The sequence below is a fragment of the Megalops cyprinoides genome, chromosome 6, assembly GCF_013368585.1.
Source record: "Megalops cyprinoides isolate fMegCyp1 chromosome 6, fMegCyp1.pri, whole genome shotgun sequence".
NCBI lineage: Eukaryota > Metazoa > Chordata > Actinopteri > Elopiformes > Megalopidae > Megalops > Megalops cyprinoides.
In genome coordinates this window covers 5,238,197-5,264,446 of record NC_050588.1, presented here as the reverse complement: position 1 = coordinate 5,264,446, position 26,250 = coordinate 5,238,197, and the positions used below count along the sequence as shown (strand labels likewise).

The following is a 26,250-nucleotide window of genomic DNA, read 5'->3' as shown; positions in this document are numbered from 1 at the left end:
CTACTTTATTAGATGCACTGTGTAAGTCACTCTGGATAAAAAGGTCTGAAAAATGGAAATAATATAATGTAATGTGTATGCTCAGATTGTTTTGGAGAGCGTTGAGTCACATGACTGAGGTGTGGTTGTGACACCCTGGCCGTCTCCTCACCTGTTGCTGGTTCTCCCTCTGAAGGTGCAGCCGTGCCTGAATGTAGCCCCTGGTCTCCTGGAAGGCCTGTCTCTGAGACACCTCTGCTGGATAATGTGTGCAGATCCCAATGATGTTGGTGCACAGGAAGATCAGCACATTGGCACTCAGCTGCAGTATGATGGGGAAGAGGGGAGAGGGAGAGGGCAGGGGAGAATGAGGGAGAAAAAGAGGAAGAGAGAGCCTGGATCAGGTCAAAGTACCAAACACACCAGCCAGTCCTGAAACCAGCAGTGGAGAGAAAAGTCAGAAGGAATAATCGCAACTTTGGTGAATTTTCGGTTTGAATCAGAAGGAAGAATTAAAACTGGTGAACGCTAGTTTTAAGTCAGAAGAAAGAACTGAAACTTTGCCGAATAATGGCTTTGAATCAGAGGAAAGAAAACTGTAGCGTACACTGGGTTTTAGTCAGAGGTAAAATCGAAACTTTGGTGAATGCTGGGATTGAGTCAGACGTGGAGATGGACACACAGGTTGACTGACATGCTGCCAGAGCGCATTCATCCTCTGAGTCATTGTACAGCAGAGCACCCAAATTAGATCATTAGAATCCATTAGGGAGATGCGAAGACACAAACAGACATAAACAGACACACACACAAACACGCGCGCACACACACACACACACACGCACACACACACGCACACACACACGCACGCGCGCACACACACACACACACACACACACGCACGCACGCACGCACGCACACACACACACACACACACACACACACACACACACGCGCACACACACACGCGCACACAAGCGCATGCACACACACACACGCACACACACGCATGCACACACACACACACGCATGCACACACACACACACACACACACACACACGCACACACACACACACGCGCACACACGCACACACACGCGCACACGCACGTACACGCGCACACAAGCGCACGCACACACACACGCACACACACGCATGCACACACACACACACACACGCACGCACACACGCACGCAAACAGGATTTTTTTTTTAAAGAGGGGGCATTCTAAAGAAATGATATAGAAACTTCTATTGACAGCAGATTGTGTGGGGCTGTTCAGTTGGAATCGAACACTGAACAAATATGGAACCATGTCTTTTAAAATGTCACCCCTCAATCAGGCTAAAAGCAAAGCTTGCAAATATCACAACACAAACTTCTCAGACAACCACTTCTTAACATAGAGTTCCCACAGATGTGCAACATGAATTAAACCGATTGACCTGACAAAAAATCACGGCTTATCTAACATAAAGAAAGACACCAATCTGAAATAAAAAAATTGTGGCAAATCAGGACACAAAACAATAGCCACATAAAATAATCCAGATATAATCCATAATAATCCAGACTGCCTGTGGGAGAAAAAGGACACGAGCAGTGAGAGGACAGTCCTACATGATCCCTGCTAAATTTATAACATCTCCGAAACAGCAAAGGAAATGGTTATGGCAACGAGGTTGCCTGAGTTGAACCCCCCGCTCTCTGTGTATCTCTCCCCTTCTCCTGTTCTCACTTCTCTCTTCTCCCAGCGCGGCTGCTCTGTCGCTCTCTGGCACGTACGCAGTGCTTTAAAAGATAAATGCTTTCCCCCCTGACCATATTGGCCGTGTGCGTCTGGCTGCAGCTCAAAGTCATGAGGAGACAGCAGGAGGGACACAGGCGCACGTAGAGTACACCCGTACACTTCGCTGCAGACTTCCAATGAGCCCAGCTGAACTCCTGCCAAAAGGAAGAGCGGCCGTGTTCTTCCTTTTGCCAAGAGGGCCAATTTATCCCACAAAACCCAGGCTGTGAGACAAATGGTCATGCCATTCTAAACACTCGACAAATTTCTCTTTTCTTAGGAAAGAAAAAAAATGTGAGATTTTGCTAGGCATCTAATAATTTTGTATGTTTTTCTGCATCCAGATATCAGTGAACTTCCACTCATCCAGCTGTTCATCCAAAACTATCACTGAATTATGCTGTCAGGGCTATGCTGTCAGTAATGTTATGTCTGGAATGACACGTAACGGTTAACCAGAAAGCAGAGGGGAAGCAGGGACCCTCTGAGTCTTGGCCTGACACAGTGCTAGATAGACTCTAGTCTGACTGGGCTGAATGACCTGTTCACCATCAAGTTTCTTAAGCCGTTTTCACATATGAACTCTGGACAATGTCATTGTCTGGAGTTGCCCTTTCACACATGTAGCATGCAACAGGAGATTGTCCATGTCAGACGCATTCTCACCTACAGGAAATACTCCGGTTGGCTTAGGCGAGGGGAGGCGCCTGGGTAGTGTGCACAGGAGGCAGGACATGACGCAAAAAGTATGCTGCAGAAATTGCAGTGGCTGTACGTTTTTGAAACCACCTACTGCATACTGTGTACTGCGTACTACACAAGTATATACTGTATACTGCATGCTGTTTTTCAGTGTAGTACCCAGTATGCGACCATTAATGATTACATTTGTAGTATGTTACATTGTCGCGTGAAATCATTGCGAGTTTAGAAACAGACAGCACTTGCATTCTCACGAGTGAAAAGTATTGACGAGTTCATGAACGGTGTTCGTGAGTTGAAGTATTTTCAGGTTTTTTCTTTTCAATGTCTTACCTTTTAGTGGTACGGGCACATAATGTGGCACGGAGGAGGAGAAGGCGAACATAGCTATTGTACTTTTCGATAGCCTATAAAAAAGTATCACACATAGCCATCCAAATGGTGCTACACATAATTTATTATTAATCATACACTTATTATAACAGGAAGGTAAATTTTTGTTGTTTGCTATGTAATGTTAGGTCACCAGGTCACCTATCTCACTATACCTATCACTATTACTTAGCTACAGCTTAGCTAGCTACTTATCAGATAATAAACTGCGTTATTAATCATCGTAAGAGACAAGTTTTGGCAGTATAGCTACAGCTAACTATCTCTTTAACGATCATTGGACTCAAAATGACATGTATTTGGACGTATCCGCAATATCAGCGAAAGAGCAAAGCAATATACAGGCAAGCAGAAAAGAGTACAAAACAGATGTTTGTATTCTTCCGGTTTCGCGCCAGTCGCATGATAAAAACGCCATCAACACACCCACTTGCTCGCTGTGAATTCACTGGACAATGACCTGCTCTATTCACACATGGACTCAATCCGACATTACACGGACTTTGTACTAGGGAGCTGGCAGGGTGAAGTCCTTTTAATGTCTGGTCCAACTGATTCGGACATTTGTGTTCTCACATACAGCTCCACCGGGTAATATCTACATAAGTTCAGGGTTTCAGTGCATGTCTGAAAGGGGCTTTATCTTCTAATGTCTGTGTGACCTGTTCAGTGCCAAAAAGATTTTTATGCATGTTGCAGCTAGCTTTTTTTTTTTTTAAGTCTTTAGGCTTCTACACCTTCCTCTTCTGTCAGCAGATCAGCAGATTGAAATCCAGTGTCTTTCACTGGCAGTCGTGACAACCACATTAATGGCAAAATAAGTGTGTTCCTTCAGGAAATCATCCCATACACATCTTCTAACTGTGGGCCTCCATCACAGTGCTGTGTGCTGTAACACAAAAAACGTGCCGTGCAGGTACAAGCCATTTTAAATTGCTGTCACTTCTCTCTTCATGTCAACTTTGAGCAACATGAGAGGGCATCTCGGTTTCTTTTCTCCCCCAAACCAACAGCCAATGCTACATTGAGACAGAATCTCAGGAAGTCCCCACTTAAGCACATCTTTTACATGCCTGGGAAAAAGAACTGTCCGTTGACCTTATGAGACACCACTGGAGATTCAGGTCATGTCCACACACTGAGAACGCAGTCTCTGTGAGCTCTCTTCACACAGCCTGAACTGGAACACATTCAAACTGCTGACTTTACCTGCAGTCAACGATCGTAAATTTAGCAAGAAAGTGATGCAGAGGGGTTGGTAATCGGAGAGATCAGCCAATGGACAAAGAGGGAAAGGTGGCACAATCTTAGCAACACTGACTTCTGCATGATCATTTCTCCATTCAGATGTGATTGACATTAAAATATCACTGATATTAAAAAAAATCATATGTAGTAGTATGAATCGACAAAGCCAGGGTAGACAAAGCCATTACAGTTCAGAGTGATGTGTTTTAAAACCTTTTTTACTTCGAGAAATTTATAATTGCCCTTTTTATCATATTCCTTGTATTTTGTGCTCCTCATTGCCATGAAAGGAAAGGGTAAAAATATACATTTGTCCGTCTTTAGATTCTGAAGGTAATTCCAGAGTGTGAAGTCCTACCTTTTCTGTTTGTCAGTGCTAACCACTGTTTGATTTGTATGCAGTCACTAAAAGTGTAAATCTTGACAGTTATGAGCACTGCTATTACCATCCGTAGAAGACAGGGGGAGCACTTCCAGCCAAAGAGGCAGACCCAAGCAACTGATACTAAACCTCCTTTTGAAGACAAGCAGCTTTCTCAATTTCCTTCCACTGTGAACTGGAGAGCTTGCGGTTTCCATTGTCAGCAATGTGGCAACTAATTTACACCCGACTCCTCAGGTGAGGTGATTTCCTGTCCAAATAATGACTTCAATTTCACAATTAATGAGGAGCAGGACAAACACCAGTAGACCCCGCAACCCCCCAAGGTCTAGGATACCGTCACTGTTCCAGAAGTAAAGCTCACAAAACCACAGATTATCAAATAATTTAGTGCTATTCATAAACCTTATCTCTAATTTGGAAATATAAGATGTCAGAAGGAGGACTCTATTGCATTATCCCTGTCAGTGCTCAGAAAGGAGGCAGAAACAGCTGAGAGCATCTCTGACAAGCAGTGAACGTGCACAGCAGATGCCCAACACAATGGTAAGATGTTAGCCAGGACCGGGTGGCAGAAATAATGGTATCCACATTAAAGGATTAACAAACGGCCTGGAGACAACAGCCTAGCAACATTCACGCCATTGTCCTTGATATACAGCATTGGCTCTTTCTGGGTTACTTAGGTTACAAGGCAGAGATTACTGGTAACTTTTCTTTACTATGACAAGGATGGAAAATATGTGACAAAGCAACACGTCATCCAATAAAAAACACCATCAGTCACAGCAATTGAGAGCAACTTTTCTTAATTTGACCTACTTTCCCATGTCACATGGTTTCTGTGTTTTATACACATACAATTCATTTAACTGAGTTACAGAATTAGCCATTTGCTTTCTAATACAAGAAAAACATCACTGCTATATCCAATTCACGTTTCTGCTGTTGTGTCTCCTGTCTGAACAGTGTATACGGACAGTTGATGTTCCTTGACATTTAAGTTATTAAATGCATTGTGCTTATGCAATATTTCGTTCACTGTAATTCTGTTATTCTGGCAATTTAATTTTTTACTCCTTTTAATTTCATGTTTTATCTTTATCTGCCTGTCATGTGCTTGACTACTATTCAAACACTTATTGCTTGTTTTACATGTTTACTGCTAAGTTTTAATTATTACTGTACAGCGATATTGCTGACAGCTTTTTAACAGCCGAAAAGAGATGAGAATTAAAGAGGGAAATAACAAAATTTACCTTCACATTAACACATCATAGGTGTGAGAAAGCAGTCACACACACCTTTTGGGTCATAAAATTTGTAGTGCATATGTGTGCTTGTATATGTTCACTTTGCCATCAGAAGCATATGGCTTTCAGTGGCACTGCAGGTGATTATGTGAGGTAGTGCTCTTTCTGCAGGGACCTGGAAACAGACATTTACGTGGAACATGTAAAGTGAATGAGATAGAGAGAGTATAACAAAGAGAAAGAAGGAAAAGGGGGAGAGGATAAGAGATGGGCGGCTGGAGACCGGCAGAGGGAACAGGAGAGGGACTGAGAAGGACAGGGCAGAAGCAGGCCGCGGTGACATTAAACAGATGGTTCCAAGGCCTGTTTGAATTTGCGTCGTCGTTCAAACAAGGCTTTCAGGGGGAAAAAAAAAAGAAAAAAAGAGGGCCTGGCAATAGTGGAAACCTGCTCTGTGTAAAGAGAGAAGGCTCAACCCGCCTGCCTTTCTCCAGAGGACAGGACTGGAAGTTTACACCGAATACAGTGACAGGTCTCCTGTACACACAGCAGGATACCCTTCTCCCTTTTGGGTGCTGCTTTAGGTTATAAAAACCTATTGTTCAGAGACAAAGGGGCACAACTCGGTCGCTCTTATCTCTGTTTATGTAACCAAGCGCTACAGCCTCTGGGGGCATCGCTGAAAAGAACCGCATTTTAAGGAATTGTCACTATGGATTCTACACAACACAACACAGCACCACATGCATTTGGCAATTATTCATTAAAATTACAGAGTAATCAATACATCAAAGTAATTAAAGTAATCTAATACAAGCATGAAAGATTTATACAACAAGAACAGCCCAATATTTCCAACCACAATAAATACATGAACTGGGTCAGCTGTAGATACTGCACTCCTCTCAGATTTAGATGTTTTGACCATGGCAGAGTGAGATGGACCCCGCTGTTGTGTGATGTAATGGAGTACTGGCATTGGCAGAACAGATAGGGCAGTTCTAGGTGAATGTTTCCGCATAGCACACGAACATGAGACAGCCTCAGGCTTGCAAGCGGGGCCGTGTACACTGAGGAAAATAACCGGCCCTCTACTCAGTTAACAAATAGCTTTACATAATGATAAATCCACATTTAGATACAAAAAACAACAACAACAGGCAATTAAACTGATTAAAATTATTATCATAAAAGCCTATTCTAAGGGTTTATCCGAAAGGTCTCTGCCCGTTTTAGCATGCTGTGTCAAAAATACAGTACATAAATAAATAATCAAAAGAGGTGGTTACATTTTGAGATCTTTTAAAGGGGGCTCGGGTTGGTTTGTGTGGATTGCTTGTCCCGGTCATCCATCTCAAACCAAAACCAAAACTTATAAAGTAAGAAGACATTATATACCATCACTAAGATACCAGACACAAACTCAGTAACAAATATCACTACTACTAGTAAGAACAAATTAATCAAATTAATCAAACTAGATTACTACCATGAATTTAATGAATACCTTATAATGAATGATTTAATTAAACATATCAAGCGTGAGTAGGCACTAAGCATAACAAATCATTGTTAGCCACTACAGTTAACATATCTAACAGCTCAGTTTAGCAATGGGGCTTTGTAAAGTCCTAGAGCTAGCTTAGCAGCCACGGTGTTGCTGGTGCAGCCTGCTGTAGCAACATCCCATGTGGTTTCTTCTTAATAATCTTGGTGCTCACTTCCGATGGGTCAGGTGTCAACCCAGTGGTGGAACCCGCTTGCCTGTTCATCTTATTTTCCATTGCACATTCATGTGGGCGCCATGAACAAACATACATGCAAAAACAAGACCACAAGACAAGCCAAAGAAGTGCTTTGCATAGCTGATCTTAAAAACTGATCTTAATCGCTTCTCTAGCTTTTTCACCTTAACTGCCTCCTGACCTCTGAAGCAATGCTTGATAACTGTACCTGTGGTTATTTACCTGTGCATGGCTAACACTGCCAAAGCAGTCCGGCACACAGCACCTGTAGCTGGTCACTGAACTCCAGATTCTGTCTGGGTCCCCTCTGCCCAGTGGAGAACAAGGCTATAAGCACTGCGGCTGGGAACTGCTACACCTTCTCCATTAACTCCCTCTTCTGACTCTGGTACGATTAGGCATATATATTTTTACTAATCACCAATTAATGAGGTGCCAGTAAATAACCATTAGATACCAAGAAGATATACAGTAGGCATACAGTATGCTTCCTTAGTTTACTCATATATACATTAGGCATACATCCCCTGGGTTTACCCATATATACAGTAGGCATATACCCCTGGAGTTTATCTATATATACTGTTGGAATATACACTCCTTAGTTTGCCCATATATACAATACGCACCCTTTATTTGCCAATATATAGTAGGCATATACCCCCTGGAGTTTGGAGATTGGTGCTGAAATTAAGGAAAAACACTCGCTTAAATGTCAATGCCACTAAAGGAGAAAGCATGATGTGCACAGACTGACCAGGGGCCTAGGTCTCCTCTTAGAAAAGGAGAACTGTAAATATGAGGCTGACTGCTAAGGGACAGACGTCAGAGTGAGAAACGAGTGCAGAGGAAACTTACTGGGAACTGTTTTTATATGTACCGTTTTTTTTTTTGCCAGATTTAGCGCACCAATCTTTTACCTCGACAGGAAATTTGTCGGGGACTGAAACTAATCTAAACATTGTCTTATAAGGTAAGGACCTTCAACAAGGTGTCCTTTTCACTCAGAGGTGAGCTAATTTTGCTGGAAGAGAGAGGGCAGAGAGAGGGAGGCAGTCAAAGAGACACAGAAGGCACCGAAACTTCCTGGGGTGGAATTTAATTGAAAAGCCTGCCACAGACACGACAGGCGGACGGGAGACAGCACAGCGAGGTATCGGAGATGGCAAGGGCCCTGACTCAGGTCTGGGGGCTGCGAGACAGGTGTAAACAAAGCCATTCTCTCCCATTATCAGCATCACTTGGAGCTGTTTTCCCGTTTCATCTAAAATTTGTCAAACGTAGTTGCAGGGAAATAAAAATCAAGGCATAAAAATGAAATAATTATGAATTTACTCCTGTGTCTCATAAGCACCAGTAATAACCCATTTCAGCAACTGTTTTTACCTGTTGCTATGAACGGAGCTTTAGATGCAGTGCATTCAATAATTATTTTTGACTCATTTGTTGCTGGAGCGGGGAAATTATGCAAGGTATAAAACCACGGTGCCATTGTTCTGCAGGGAACTTGTGGCAGCGCATTGTCCTGTGAAGGGTCAATGCTTTCGCCTCGCAAGGGGACACAATAGGTGCCTGTGTGCTGACCGGCACAGTCTTATCGCCCTGACTCTGCTCTGCCCACATTCCACCGTGCACAGTCACCATGGCATTTCACCACTGTTGCCTGGCAACTGTGAATGGGTGTCCTCCTGCCAAGAGAGGTGTAACAGTCAGGGAGCAGGGCATTGTGGGAAAGGGCCAACATGTGAGTTCCTCAGTGGCTCCCCTTTGTTGAGTTCACATTTAGTGCATGGCGGGCGATCAGGCCCATTATGAACCTGCATACTTGAGAAGTCATTCACAGTTAATTTACATTACACGTTACAAAGAAATATAGAGTACCTTCATATTACTGATAAGCTTCAGTTAATAAGAAAGTGTAAGTGATTACATGATCATGTTCCTTCTGAAGACCTTGAATCTTAGGAGTTCAGCTATCCAATCACATTATAATTATATTACGCACACGCGCGCACACACACACACACACACACACACACACACACACACACACACACACACACACACACACACAAACACAACAACAGCAGTAATGTTAACAAAGAGGAACTGGTTTCAGATGGTGGTCTGTGTAAGATGATCACTGGAAATGCCTCCAGCAGTTAGTTTGCCATACATTGGGTGGTGGTGTGTCAGGCTCCCCAGACAATTTAATTTTCCCCCATTTTTATTGGAAGAGCCAAACAGTTCGATCCTTTCACAACATTTAATATATGAATACAGTCTCCCCTTCTGAAGACCTTCACCTTCACAAAGTCAGGAGGCAAGATATTATAACCTGAGCAATACTACTCAGCAGAAAAAAACAGGATTTTAACTAAAAAACGGAGAGACACATAAAACAATATATACAAAGACAGACACTGTACAACACACACCGCAGGGCCATCTACACCAAGAAGTCATGGGAAACCCCATCTGATTTCAGGAAAATGGGGGTGACTACACATGGTTTGAAATGAAGAACATCAGAATTTTTCAGAGGCCAACACATATACACACAGTATCCCCCTTCAGTAACGGAGATTGCTAAAACTTTAAAGGTGGAGTGGAGAACAGTAACACCTGTTTTCTACCAGAAAGGAGAAGACAGACTTCCACAACACTATTTAAGGCCAAAGGCAGGGTGACACACTACTCATTTGTTTGAATAAAAACGTTTACTCCTATGTGTCCCAAGACTTTTGGTATGGTAGTGTATTTGACAGTAGTTCCTCCAGAGACATTCAGTGGATTGAAATGTAAAAGCACCTCATGTGCCATCTTTGGCGGGATGCAACTGTATACAGCCATTCCCATTCTAATCAGCTGCAGTGCCTGCATTTTCATTCATGATTCAAAAGTGTAAATTACTATACGTTATTGATTGAGGAACTACACAGGCTGTTACTGTAAAAGTGAGGGACAAAGTCCATGCTCAACAGAGCAGAATGTAGACAGCCACAGCATTCATTCACACCTGCTGATACTAAACCACAACCTGCTAATCAGGACAAAAATGTAGTCTGCACCTCACAAGACCTTGCCACAGTCAGTACTTGAGCTGTCATATATGCTTTATACACTTGAGGCCAACAGACTCAATGTACATATGGTCTATGTTCATGTTGAATATACTATATATAACTATAGGATTATAGTTTAACTTTGTCAGGGTACATGAGGAAGTCCACATTTTATTAACATGATTGCTAATCGCTGATAAATGTCATTAGTTAATAAGGGCAGCACTGAAAGAGCTCCAAACAATATACTGTATGTGCCTGTTACATGACAGGAAAGGTTTCGAAACACTGGTGCAGCTACATAAATTTCAAGGTAAAGCACTCTGCAGAGCTGCTGTGATTTTAAGAGCTATCTTCCCACTGGGAACATTAACTAATGGGATATTGTTATTGAAACGGGGTCACAAAGTTTCCATTTCAGGAAGTTGGCCTTTGAGGCACATCTGGAAATCTTTAAAAAGTCTGTCTCAGTATGGCCCCCATAACACCAACTCCCCCGGATCACTGAAGCTTACTTAATTCACCAGAACGCCCCCCCACCGCAGTCCAGTTAATGTGGCTGGATTTGGGACAGGAGAGCGGTCTGAATGCATGCCTACAGAAAGCCCTATGAAGTCCGCTGCTGGCACTTTCCTGATGTCCTGGCTTTTACAGCGGGGAACAAATCAAAACCTCAGCCTGAATCTCAGATAAACAGAACTCCTGTGCAAATATTCAGGCACCACCAGACACAATCCCCAGACATCCCCATCAATCCCACTCCTCTGCCTCAGTCAGAGCTGATGTGTAACCTATACCTTGCAGAACACAAAAAAGAACGGGTCCAGTTGTTACTGCATCCACGGAGCGACCTCTGAAAACAACACAATTTACACCATCGAGCCACCTGGTTTGTACTGTAGCTGGAGGAACAGTGTGAGTGTGAAAAATGCATTTCCACTTCTCAGAGAGGCACGTTTGTCGATCATGATCATTGCTAACAGGAAAGAGTACCTTGGATTTCACTGCCTCAGAGTGATGCAAATTAAAGCAGATTACATCACTTAATGGGTCTGAGCGATCTGTTGTTCTTTCACCACTAGGGGGCTTCATCTTCTGAGAGTGCAGAATGCCCCCTGCCCCCCACCACCACAACCCACCATCACCACAAGAAGCCCTTCTCTAAAAAGGGTGCAAAGCCGCACAAAGAGCACGCTTGTGCTCGGCAGCATGGCGTTAGGGACAGCGTGCCTGGGGTCTGTCAGCTGTCTCTGCACTTTATCAGTGACCAATCACATCGCCTGTCCGCGCTGGCTGATAAAATGCACAGCATCCACTGTCTCCTTCAAGCCCATCAGGTCACTGCCAGCTCTCAGGACCCCCCAACTGCGATCTCAGTGACATAACCATAAGCGTAACCACAATAAGCAAGAGTAAAACTGCTGGAAATATGACATGAGGAAATGTTCATGGCCCCAAGAGGGTAATTTTGAGGCTGTAGTCTATTCATATGAACTACTGTTCTACCATGCTGCTAAAAACATAAACAGCGCTAATGTTAATAGTAAAATTGCTTTGGTTTTATGCATACCTTTAACTGACACAGATCATCAAAAGAGCGGTTAAATTTACATGACCAAAACATTTATTTTAATACAAGAACTGCCAAGGCCTATAACTGAACAGCATTCATTTTAAAAAACTTGAATTAGTCTGCCTCTTGGATATTTTACAGTCAGCCATGTGACCTTTCTTATATGTGCGTTTGCTACCTAGAAAACCCAGAACTGGGTCAGAGCTTGAGCTGTGCCATTTGCCACCATTGGCTGCCAGTCAATGGTGACAGATCACACTTGGCTTGTGGCCGCTGGGACAGTCTTTGTCAGCCAGGGTCCGGTCCTCTTGTCCTGCCGCCATGGCTCCTGCAAGCAGCTCGTGAGGCACCTGTGAGCCAACACAGATGAGCCCAGAGGAGACCCGCCCATTCTCCAGTCTGTGTTTGTTCCACCGCGGTGCACTGTGGGACTGATGGTGTGAACAATGGCCACTGGCTGTGTTTGAGTGTTTCAGAGGACAGAGCACCAACCGTGCTTCAGCGCCCCTATACGAGCGCAGGGGGTGTTCCGGAGAAGCAAGCTTAATCCACTACAATCACCCTTTCCAAATAGTCTGAAAAGGGGGAAACTAGAAAACACAAAAAAATCAATTAAAACATAAAAAAGTTGTCAATATTCACCAGAGTGAAGTAGTCTTGGAACCTGCCGCGAACAGCCATTTTTATCATTTACGTACAAACCCTGTGATATTTTGTTGCAATGGTTTTCGAGACATTCCCAGGGCTGACGTGGAACCTGAGGGGAGCGGAGGCATTCGAATTGTAACCCTCTCCGGCAGGGGCGGCTCTGCGAGCAGAACGTGACCTTAGTTCACTTCACACGGAAGCAAGCTCCCGCGACCCCCTCTGCCCTTTTCAAAGCCACTATAGTTCCCTCTGCGGCCTTTTTTTCTTTATGGCACAAAATCCATTTGTCCATTAACTACCGGATAAAGGTTCACAGAATGCAACATCTCAAACCAAAATAGGAAAAAAATAAAGGAAATGTTTTCTTTATTCACTGCGGTGCATTTGGCAAGGTCTGGTACAAAGTCCACAGTTCGACAACAAACGGTGCACTTTCCTCCCACGCTTGCTTGAAAATGCAAACAATGCTGTTTACGCAAACAAATTCTTTTTCTTTCCAATTGCATTTCAATCGAGCAAATGCAGCCTCACCTCCTTTCGATTCTGTGTTCACTTTGTTTGGAGTGATTGGCATCTCTGATTGCTTGTGTAAGTCAGGACAATCGCGGCTATTTTAGTTTTGTTTCTTAAGTGCCTGGCGCTGTACTGGAACACTGTATCTCTAGTTCTAGGAGTGTCTGATAGCAGTGGAAACACGCACGTTGTCCCGACTCGCACTTTGACTGTGCTGTACCTGCGCAGGGAGACAGAAACACAAGGCACTAAGATTTCTCTGCTGGGTGCAGCAGGCTGACAAGGAAGCAGATTTTCTTTTTGTTTTCCATTTTGAAATTCTTTTTCTCAATGATGCTATTTACAGATTGGACGCTTCGCTCCGCCTAATCACCCCCCACACAAGCCTTGCATAACTTTGACAGAAATACTGCTCTTGTTCATCTCATGCAGTCACAGAAAGAGAAAGAGAAAGAGAGAGAGAGAGAGAGAGAGAGAGAGAACAGTGCCAGTCAGTCACCATATCAGTATTCTTCATCATGCTGACCATGAGATAGAGGAAAAGACACAGACCTAGTGAAGACAGAGAGACAGGGAGACAGTGGAGGACAAGAGAGTAAAAATCAGTTGAAGAAAAGAGGATAGTACAAGCTTTGGAGACTGAACCAGTGTGGCTCAGCTCTTGCTAGTCAACTTTTTGTTTGTTTATTTTTTTCCCCTGATAGATAACCCAGGGGGTTATCGAGATGGTTACTGCTTGGGGTATCATCCCAATTGTCCTCACTGACCAGATGGAGCATGGCAAGTCAGAATAAGGCAAAGGCTTAACATGTGCCATTATACATTTATCTTAATACATGCCTGAACCAATCAAGATAGACAAGCCAGAAACCTCATTTGAATAAACAGGTCCACAGCATTAACTGACAGTCCTCACAGATGAGCCTGGGGGCAAAGAGGACTGAGGTGAATGCAGCCAAAGTCCATTGACTCCATGAAACTATTCAAAGCTTGGTTACATAGGGTTAATATTCTCTACACACAGCTGGCCACCCAGATATCTGTAGCCAGTCTGACGCAGTTGTCACACTAGCGTGTGATCTCAGTGGAAGATATGGCTGCAGCTGATTAAGCCAACAGGTGGAGAACAGAGCACCAGGATTGAACTGTTTTAGACAGCTTTGACTTAGACAGGACCAGCTAGGAAATGACACCACAACTAAAGCCTCCAAAGACAAGAGACAGCAGTTGGTTGAGGGACTGTAAATGCGTTGGTAGGTTTTTAGACTTTGAAAAGAATGCATCTAAGAAATAAAAAGTGGACATGCTTATGGGCCACAGAATGACTATGGTATAAAGTATGTACAAATAGACAGAACACAAAGCAATGTTTTTTCCTCTCAAACCCTTTCTAGTATCTTCCAGTCCTGGTTGGACTGGAAGATACTAGAATGTGTCACAGTGGACACTCAAGGAAAACTCAGAAAACCCTACAAAACAATACTGAAAGGATCATAAAACAATTGATAACAATAACAACACCATAACGATGTCAAACAACAGCAATAACAACAAAAGCAATCACTGTCATAACGGCCACACAATAATTTTAACATTTAATGGGAATTACATCCTTAAATAGCCACTAACAGCAAACTGACCTTTAAAACTGATCAGTTAGTTCATTATGAGAAGTTGTTAACCAGGTTATATCAACTGAGGAGAGAAAGCAAATCTGGAATATATTTATTTAGCAATATATTTTGCCACATACTTCTCCCTCCCCTATCAACAGGTTCAGTGCGCAATCCTCATAGATACTGTAAAACATCCATTGCGTTTGCCTTGGCTCCACCCCTCAACAGTTCTATCCAATCCAGCAGGTCTGACACTGCTTTGGGATGGTGGGAGTTGTGGTGCAGGCTGATTGTTGGAGGATGTTACTTCTGCAGGAAGAGGTGTGCCAAAACAAGCTAGCACCTGAATGGGAGAGAGTCATCAGGTGAGTGCTCGAGCCCAAATGGACACAGGACATGGGCAGTATCCTAATTTATGATAAGCTGTGCCTTCACTCCATACCTGATTCGAGCACATACATGATTTGTCATTTTAGTGTCATGACTGGGTCCAAGCTTGTCTGTGTGAGGGAGTGAGAGAGGGAGCAAAATGCGTTCCCCAAAGATCCATCCTTGGTTATTCATCAAAAAGGGGGTGCTTGTTGACTTGGATTACAGAAGAAGCTGTAGCACAGCTGTGTAGAGGCTAGTGCTACCGAGATTCACCAATCTTAGTGTTAAGCGAATGTCCCATTAACAGCCCATTCTAATAAAATAAAGATCAGCTGATCTGTGCCACACTGCTCCTGCTCTGCATTAATGTCTGTAAAGGAGAAGCCTATTCAACAAGCAACACGTATAGTAATATGTGAATATGAAAATTTTGAAGTCTACAAACCGCTAGCACCTAACATCTCCCAACTTAACAACATTTGTTTACAAATAAGAAGACAGTTCTTAAGTTGCAATTTGTGGTTAGACAGTTGGTAAACAGCTATATATTATTTACTGTACTTATAAGCTGTAATATCTAAAATTTGCCGGACAGCTACCAGCCTGGTCAGCTAGACCGTTTTAAAAGACATCAAGCAGATACATTTCCTCTGGACACATTTCAGTCACTGTAACTAGAACTTAAATTCTTTCATGAATAGGAACGTGCAGAGAAAATGTGTTTGATGAACCGGAGAGATAACTGCAGTGCAAAGCGGTAAATCTTCCTCTCCCTTTAGGCATTAAAATTCATCACAACTATATCAAGGAAATTACTTGTCCACTCAATGAGCAAGCTAAATTATGTATTTTTCCATCATTGCCATTAGTCAACAATTAAATATTCAAAATATGTGTTGTTTACTTTACTAAATTTCCTGTTTTTTTATTAAAAGACTAAGGGGTGTAACTGTAAATGAATGTCTCTGCATTGAACTAACAAGTTACCCTTCTATTTACTTCCTTACAGATTCAAAATATATTGTCTAGAAATTTACTATACCTAACTTCACAACTCAGAGCGTGTGAGAAACGGGTTTTCAGCACATTACCAACTTATCTTGGACAGCAAGGTCGCCAATCAAGCACTCAGGTTGACCCTTGACTTTCCCTCCTGCCCATGTTGCTATGACAACCGCTGGAGTGGCTGAAACATGCGTGCGTGCGTGTGCACACACACACACACACACACACACTGATACACACCACACACTGTTTGGCGCCTGCACTGAGAACACACGGACTGATGGAGTGACAGTGTGGCGATTTATGCATCGGCCCAGCTATTTCAGCCACGCCGCACACTGGTGGGCCACAGAGGAGAAGGGAAATGGTGGAAAAAGACACATGGCTGTTTTGTACAATCGGGTATCAATCAATGACGTAAAGATCTGGAACTTCCAAACTATCAAACTGTAAGGCTTAGTTGCTACAGATAGGCGAGTATAAAGGAGGCTCAGGTAAAAGCAAGGCTATGAAACCCTGCAAATATGACTGACTGGAGGAAATAGATGGCAGCCATCTTACGACCTGGGCACACCTGGAATGATGACAATGAGTGTGACTAAAACAACAGGAAAAAACTTATTAAACTATGTTTGAATGAGTGAAAGTGACCACACCACAACAATTACTGTAAAAATGGCCTTGGAAAAATAACACCGAGCTTCTGTTGGGATCACTTTCAAAAGCACTTTCAAAAGAAATGGCTCCTATGGTAAGTGGCAACCAACTGGTGGTGTTCAAAAAAATGGGTACAACCCCATCACTGTACTCAATATAAAAGGCTGAAGGTGCAATTTAAAAATGGCAGCTGAAACTCAGTGGTCAGAAAGCCTCACTCTGTGTGACAAACCCAGTTTCCCTTTTCAAGGACACCTTGCAAAAGAGGCACATGCGGGTGCTAATGGGGAATTCCCTGGAAATGCGCAGTGGCTAGCCAAGAAGCTGGTTAATAAGTCACTTGTATTACATGGTAACATGATATTATGCTCACATTTTCTCTTGGGCTACAGCATGCAGTAAAGCCACCAACTGCCTGATGTGTCAAGTGACAAAACCTTCACTGGCCATTGACTGTACCAGATGAAATGTTATGGTGTATTGTTGTTAATACTCTCAGACAGCAGACATACCCATCTGCATAAGACTTTGGAGAAATCGCATGTAAATTCATAAATTTAGGTGTCTCCACACTAAAATTATATTCAAATCCTTCAGTATAACTGTGCAAAAGTGGTGCCAATGTTTGTAATCTATTACCACATGCAAAGCAAGCCCACAGTGCTCCCATTATGGCCCTTTTCAGTGAAGGCTAAAACAAAACAATAAAAAAGATGGGCTAACCACAACATGTGGGCTAGGTGAGGCAAAGGAAAATCAGGGAGTAGCCATAACTACAGTACTTACTTTGACCAAGCCAAGCCACCTTTTCCCTTTCTTTCTGTTGCAATTAGTTGCGAACTATGAGACGGATCGGCAAAAGGCCATGCGCACCATGTACCAGGAGACAACAGGTTAAAACTTGATTCCTTGATTCATTGTTCTCGACTGAATGCCCATTAAGCGCCTGCTTTTACAAACTCGCTGTGGAACAAACATTTACCTCTTTGCACTGTGTGTTCACGATGATTTCTGAAAGCTTTATTAGAAGCCTGTGACTCCTGGATTAAAGTGCGCACCGCGCCTAAAGGAGTCTGGAACACCAACAGAGTACTCAAAGGATCACCAAAAGTGTGTTTGAGAGAAAAATAAATAAACAAGCATCTGCTTTGCTGCAGTAAAATGTCACATCCATCCACGGGGCCCCAGTAAACATGAGTGCTATGCTTGTGTAAAGGCAACAGCTGAGTGAATGAATGAATGGATAATACTACAATGAAAGGAGCAAATGGGACAGCTCCCACATTCCTCCCCTGACATTTCCTACTGCAGCAACCTTGCTACGCCACCATCTGCTGTTAAAATGCTCGCCGCCAAGTCGCACTTGTGTAGTATTAGTCACTCTCGCCTATTTGAGGGACACATTAAGGAGAGCCATGGAGCTATGGTCTCCGGTCCTGGAGGGCTGCTGTCCAGTTTGATGTTTGCGTTGCCTCAAGCCTTGTTTTTTCTGGAGGACAAGGCCACCCACACAGGCCAAGCAGAGAAGCTTGCGAGAGAGCTGAGGTGATTGAAATCTAAACAGCATTCATCTGTTGTCATCAGAGGGCTCTATATGTGGGCGGGCTGTTTTGCAATTTGTAAGCAGTGTGGACTTGTTTGTGATTGGCCTGTGTGTGTGTGACAGAGGGGCGGCTCCATCAGTGAGCTGAGAATCCATGTAGAGTGCAAAGTCAAAGAAACATGCCCAATAAAATGTAAACCAAGAACACAAGATACAGGCAGCGGGTGATTTAATCAAATCACAAGGCGATTTAAACTTTCAATATAAGGTGCTACCTTTTACATGTTTACATGGCATTTTCTGTATTTTGGCTTTAAATAACATTTCTTAGGCATTTTAATTATATCTGTTATATGACAGTTTCCCAGCAACGCCACAAAATTAGGATGCAACAGACCAATGTGAATAAAACATGTAAATAAAAATATCAAGGGGGAAAAATTGATCAAAATCACTCGTTGGAACTTTTTGAGAGTACCTACTGGAATACTAACTCTTACCAAAACGACAAGAGTCAGTTCTCACGTCTTGATTTCACATTAGCAATGCCTTCAGGCTACATACAAATACCACGGAAGGCAATGTCTATGTTAAACAGTACATTGCCTTCACCCATTATTATTGCTATTATTCACCAAATTACAAAGAAAGGCTCACTGCTTAAATATTCTGACCTTTTAACAAAAGCAGATGCACACAGACTTAACATAGTAGACTTAAAATTGTTAGCTTGCAAGATCTCAAGCTTGTAGACTTATCAGCACATACGCTACATGTTTGCAAATAGTACAAGAAAGGATAAGAGGCCAAAGTCCAAATACCACAAACTGTCCCAGTTAAAGCAAGCACGGTGCTCTCCAATTTAAGCACACGGTTTTATCATCTCTCTAAAGTGGTGGGCAAACACTGCGGTGGAAACTGGTTTTCAGAAATTGCTCCTATTCAGGCTACGGTGTTGAACGGAGGCTCTTCAGAGTTCAGTGTGCCAAACATACACTGTGCACATAAAGTAAAAATATTCATTCTACTCCTGCATCAAACACTTCTGAAACTATGATGCTGAATGAAGCTAAGCAATCAGAAACAACTGTATTTTTTAACATTTTACATGCCTTTCACAAACCAGCATATAACAAGTGGACCTTTATAAAATCTGTAAAAGGTCCCCAATAATTCAACATTTTCTTCTACCTAAGTGCTTGGAACAGGCCAACCACCTCTGAATAACTGGGCCAGGTTAGCAGTGATTTATGACACCTTCTCTAATCATAAGAGCTTCCCTGTTTAATACAGAAGCACATTTACTGTGGAAAAAAAAAACACCAGAAACCTAGCTCCCATTACTGAATTACAAGTTAACTAAGGCAATATTTGTACTCCAGGTCCATTCAAAGAGCATAATGGAACCAAAATCTCAGTTTGCATAACTGATACATATTTATACTAATTAATGATTTGCACTCCCACATCACACCAGCAGCAATTTCTTCACAATTTCTTGGCCTCTATCACGCGAATTAAGCACTTAAAAAAAACAATACAGCTTTTCATCTCCAGGCTTCTGCTGTGATTTCAGAGATCAGTATATACTGCTGGAGATGTTTGAGGGGTCATTTTTTTGCTTTTAGATTTTGAAAGGCCGCTGAGGCCCGGCCGCTCACTACAGCTCCAGCGTCACAGCGAACGGCAGAAACAGACTGGCATTCTTGCATGAACAGGGATGCCATGGCCATCCGTCATACTCCATTCTCACAACCACCCACTCGGCTGCTGGTCCTCTGGGTGTGTCGAGTGCACCCAGCTACAAAACACATGCTCCCCCAAAACAATTTGCTTAAAAAAAACTGCTCCTTTCCCTCAAATGCTGGAGTGGCCATTCTATCTTAAGAGAGATATTCCTCCATATTCTTCCTGGGTCCATTGAGAAATGCCGTACTCGTCATTGTTTCTCATTGACAGGCAGTTCTACTTCACACTGACATTCAGTTTGTGTGTGTATTCGACCCTCACTTTGAGGACCCCCACTTTATTAGTGTTTGACCACAGGTAGACCAGTACCGCATTCTACCACTAGATGTCACCCAAAGTGAGAGGGTCTGCAATCTCCGATAGCATATATTTTTTTATAACTATTTATTCATTTTTGAAAGGCCTTTTAGCATTTTGCTCTTCATGTGAGAATTGCTTAGTTTTCCTCCTGAAAACAGTCTGCGAGCACAGACAGTCTCCACTGCAGTCTCCAAACCGCTGAAGCCCTTGGGGAAAAGCAGAGAGGCAGCCATTATGACTCCACTAAAATGTGACCCTCCCTGCAGAATTCACAGCAACAACACCAAGAGATGAAAGTAACAAAAGACAGCCTGTAGCAGAGGGGGAAATCGAGTGAAAGACAGAAGACAAAAAGTATAAAGGAGTATTTCGTTTTCACTGTGCTGTGTCAGAACCCCTGGTGTCGGCTCACCTGTTCAGCTCGCGACATAAAGGCAGGGTATGAAAAGGGGAATGGGCAGAAGATACAGAAGAAGCTGGCACACACATTGGGGGGGGGGGAGAGGGGCAGGGCCGTGCCGCGGGGAAGCCGGATCGATAGATGAACGAACCTCGGCTCTTAGGCTCTGTGGACACACGGGCGAGCTGCGATAGGGGGCTTCGGTTACACAAGGCTGTTATGCAAACAGCCTGCACCGGGCTGATGGAGCTCCGCTCTGCATTTCACAGGCGCTTCCCCCCCTACTCCCTGCCTGAGAAGTAATGCAAACACTGATTCATTATGTTCATTGAGAACACGAATCAATACAAGCTAGATCCCCTGCCAAAGCCCCATCAAACACCATCAAACCAACAGCACGTTTTAATCCGTTATCCGGGCTGATCTGATGTCCAATGCCTTTTTTCCCATGAGCACGTGAGATACGTGTTAAACCGTGATCAGAAAAGAGAGGAAACATCACCCATGATCTTAACAGAAGGAAAGGTAAGCGCATAAATTTTGCTGGAATTGGGGACGGTTGTGTCAGCTATGCTCGCCGTGATGGAGGGTCCCCCTGCGACACGCTGCCTGGCCGAAAACCCGCTCCTCTGTTAAATTTACAAATAATTCATCAGCGAGGCAGAGCTGGCAGCCGGGATCCAGGATGGCAGGACTATCGGATCACTCGGCAGGTTCTCCACTCCTTCATACTCAAGCTATGGGTGCACTTCACAATACAATATTAACAATAAAAAATGTGAGATTTACGGGAGTACCTGAGTTGCTCTTCTCTCTCCATGACATCTTGAACCTGGTGCTCCAGAGTGAGGTGCCACCATCTTTAGGACACCTGCATTCTCATAATATCAGACCATAACTAATGGTCACTCAAACAACTTAAGGGGCAGCTTTACCCTATATAAACATGCTAAGCTGTAGGCTGAGACAGCTAAAGGCCAGAGAGTAGAGAGAGATGGAGAGAAAGCAGGAGAGAGGGGATATGAAAAGAAGAAGCTCTGACACAAACACAGATAAGGCGATGAGTGACGAAACACTGCGTGGGGACACCACGGGGTGGGTCTGTCACCTCCCCTGACCCCCTGCAAAAACACAAGCCACACAGCCAAAGTCCTACGCCTTCACTTCAGCAGATGCAGCTCAGAAGGAACACACAGGCGATCCTGGGGATGCTGACTGCAAGCACAGTGCAGTGATTATCCACGCTAAAGCAAATGATTTCCGACACAGGCAGTCAGAAATCTTATAAACTGCATACCCGCTCTTAGAGCGAATCCTGCAAGCAGGTTTTCTTCTTGAATGTGTTTTTGACTGCTTGGTCTGCATCTGACTTATGGTTTCCAGAACCTTCTCATCCCAAGGTCCCCAAATACAAACCCTTTCTGGCTGAGCATTCTCAGCTGGGTTATAAAATGACGAACTGATATTCTGTATTCAATATTCAACTCCACCCACAGGCTGGATAAAGCAGTGCCCTCCATGTTTGAATAGGAACAAACATGACACAACACAGAATAAGTATGTACATATACTGGATAATTCTTCTGTGCAGAAAAAAAATGAGCACAGATCAAGTAGTTCTTCACGACTAATTTTATCCCAGAAAACATACAGATTACATTTCCCACTTTTTAAGACTTCTTTTTAGATCAATTTTAGATCAAATCCTACAAAAGCAAACACACACCAACATTACGCTTTTCAAAAGCTTCTGGAACTATACAGAGGTCTGTGAAAATTTCTCGTTTCCCTGGGGTAGAAAAGGAGGTAACACACTTCATTAGTAGCATGCATCATTGTGGCTAAGGTCAGTGAGCTCCCTTAAGACTGCAGACAAACGGTCATTGATCTCCACAAGTTGGGAGATGGCCATAAAATAATTCACAAAAAGCGGAATGTTCCATCTTCCACTGTAGTGTCCTTTATTAAGACATTTAAGGTCACTGGCATGGTGGACACCCCTGCCAGGAAAAGGATGCAAATTTGTCTTACCACCGCGGGTTGCAAGACAAGTGTTTCAGCAGGCAGCTGTAAACCCAAAGGCAACAGTTGGGAATCTCCAAAACAAGCTGGCATCTTCAAGATACAGGATAACACACAAAACCAGCCAGGCTACACACCTGCAGTGCACTGCTGTCTGTTGGTCTTCATTTTCCACCTTCTACAGTTCAGATCACTCAACTCACTATACTGAGAATGTCTCCTTAGCCCTTGTTGTCAAAAGAACACCTTTATGCTCTCTGCTTAAAATGGGGCTGACACAAAAGACTTATTAGAATAAATACTTTTGGATGCACCTAGGACATAAACCTTAACCTTCATTAGAAGACCCCTCTGAAAGGCATTAATGGGCTTTGTCCACAAAGCAAATGATAAACTAGATAAACTATATGCACAACCATACCCTGGCCATAGTGACTTCACAGGAATTGGTAATCCTCTAATTAACTGTTTTCACACATGACCCAGCCCCATAAGGTCACTTCTTGACAACATTCACATAACTAGTGCTGAGCACAATGATGTCTGATGGCAAACACTTCCTCTGTCATTTAGAGAGCTTCTCACCTGCATCACATTTTATGAAATCTCTCTCTATTTGCAATGTGCTGAATGATCATGGTCTGGACCAGGGGAGTGCAGTCAAACTTTAATATGGAGCCATAAGTAGCTACACTGATGACAGTGTCAAGTTCAACACAACTCATGCACTCTGCTGTATGTTTATTTAGACAAGGTTATATATTACATGTCAATAGTTGCAACACTAATATTTCTTGTTAAGAAAACTCATACACTGTATGTTACATTATGATTTTGACAAAGTTCAAGTAAAAAAAACAAAATCCTTAAAGCTTAATAAAAATAACAGCATTGTTAGTATGACATCCTACTAACATATGGGAGTTGTTCCTGCTGTCTCATGAATTCTTGACACGGAATATTAGTTGTGATGCATACTGTGACAATATCTAACACTACATCTAATAAAATGTGATAGACGGACCTGAAGTCAGTTGCCAGCAAACATTAGTGATATCCAACACAACCAACTTTATGAGAGACAAGGTAAATGCACTCCACAGTTTGGTTTGTTACTTTTGGATGGAAAAAAAAGATGGTCTCTCATGAGAGTCAACACAAAGTCACAATCTACTGCTTTCTCACTGGTGTCATGTTATTCCTGTCTGTAAGATACTGTTCAGTCTACATCCTGTGGAAAATCTGTGTGTACCAGGGGGCTCTTTTGCAAGTGCGCCACAACAAAATGTTTCCCCACTTGCACGCACACACAACTCTTGAGGAACGCTAAAAAGGGGACACTCGGAGAGTTACTGTGACGGACACTTGAAAGTGGGGGGGGGGGGGGCAGAGAGACAGTTATGACTGCCCCCTTGGAGAAGAGCCCAGAGAGAAGGCGTGGGCCGAGCCTCTCTCCTGGGTGTTCTTTTGTCTGTGTGTGCTTGTGTGTGTTGTGTGTTTGCGTTTTTAATAGAGTCCAGCTGGGGAACCGAGAAGAGGCTCTTCAGGGCCTTAAAGGGGAAGAGAGGGAGAGAGAGTGAAGACACTGCTGTGGGCCTCTCCTCAGAGCTAAATGCTGCCACAGGTCATGGTTTATACACTCTTAATACTGGGCAAATGCTTTTTTTGAGGATGACAACAATGTTCCACCCAATCAGGTTTCCCTGGCCACCGGGTTTTTGACCTTTTTATTTTTCAGACGTCTTGGGGGATGGTAAAAAACTTGAAACAGTCTAAAATCAAGACGTTTCATTCGCTTTTGTTTCAATGCTCCAACCCAATGGAAACTTCAAAGCCACAGCAGAAACCGGTGTCACGTTTGCGAAAAGGTAACAGGGCTTGCGCACATGGAGCATCCACGGGGTGCTCTTAAAACAGCGTCTGGACCCCACGCTGCCGGATGACCACTTCCACTTTTTCATCCAGAGGCCTGGTGGAAAATTCCCCCAAAAAGCCCCTCCGGCCTGCATGCTGGAGAGATCGACAGCACTGGTAATGGACTCCTAATATGCAACACTTAGCAGCCCCCCCCCCCCCCCCCGCACCCACACACCCACACACACACCACCCGCCCCCTTGCATTTACACACAAAATCCCTCAATTTTCAGTACTGCCAATCCCTCTGACACTTTTATCGCTAGCTCCAGCCTTATTATCTCCTCATCATTAGCCATATCAGCATTATCACCATTAATATTTTAAGTGCAATCTTTTTTCTTTTTTTTAATATTAACCCAATTTCAGTACAACCCAACATAGGCTGAACGGGGGTTAGCTCTCAGCCGCTGGCTATACTGCTACGAGCAGGAAATGGGACGCTCAGTTGAGCCTGGTCAAAAAGGCAGCGTTCGCGTGTCTTTGGAGGCCAGTGACCTCCTCGTGACCAGCAAACACACCTCCCTGAAAGAGAGGGAGAGGGAACCCGTCACTCGAAGCCAGCTGGTCAATGGCAGGCTGTACGAATTCACCATCTAATATGCAAATCGAGATTCAAATGAACAGAATTCTTAATCCACACACACAGCTGGCCGGTGTTCATGGTGGACCGGACATTCTTTCAGGTGAGATCAGCCAGCCAGCTATTATGCAGACTGCGTCACATAAGGATCCAGATACGTCATTGCCTGCTTACAGATGCTGTCCCTTTCGAAACAGTAAATCTGTCAGATGCATCTAATCACCTGCATACACCCCCCGCCCCCCCACACTCCCCACCTCTTATACTGCAGGCTCCTGTCCAACACAGCACACATGACAACTGTTCCTATGGCAACGCACCACTAGTCTCCTAAAGATGGAGACAGAAGTGTTTTTGGCAGGAGGTGGCGGTGGGGGGGGGTGCTTGAAACACATGTCTTCTAATGTATCTGTCAGGCATGGCAACTGGTGGCAGTTGGGGGTGGGGGCTCAAGTTAGCCATTTCCCACCCTGTTTCAGCAGGGTAAAAAGGCTGTTTGTGGCACTGCTGGCACCTAGCTTCTCTTTTTTAGGTGCAACACACCAAGCCCCATGCCATCTCGGCACATGCGCTTCGTGTCGAGGGCCTCCCCCCCTCTCCTTTTACAACCGGTGGGGAAAAAAAAAAAAAATCACACAACAAAAGGCGAGACAGGTGGTCAGCTGCCGCCCGTGTCCAGCCTCTGCCGGATTTTACTACAGTGTCACAGCACATTCAGGCACTACATATTAACCAATACCAGGGAAGGGTTATGACTGCCTCAGCAATATTTACGAAGTAATATATAGCTGTGTACAT

At 43.6% G+C, this 26,250-nt stretch overlaps 1 protein-coding gene across 2 annotated transcripts in view; it reads right to left on the bottom strand.

Moving 5' to 3' along the window:
- LOC118778780 (adenylate cyclase type 6-like) overlaps positions 1–26,250 on the bottom strand; it is a 57,956-nt gene that overhangs the window by 20,628 nt on the left and 11,078 nt on the right. For both annotated transcript variants that reach the window (XM_036530491.1, XM_036530490.1), the window contains exon 3: positions 152–301. In XM_036530491.1, coding sequence (XP_036386384.1) covers positions 152–301 — 150 coding nt within the window. The remainder of the gene's footprint in view (positions 1–151; positions 302–26,250) is intronic.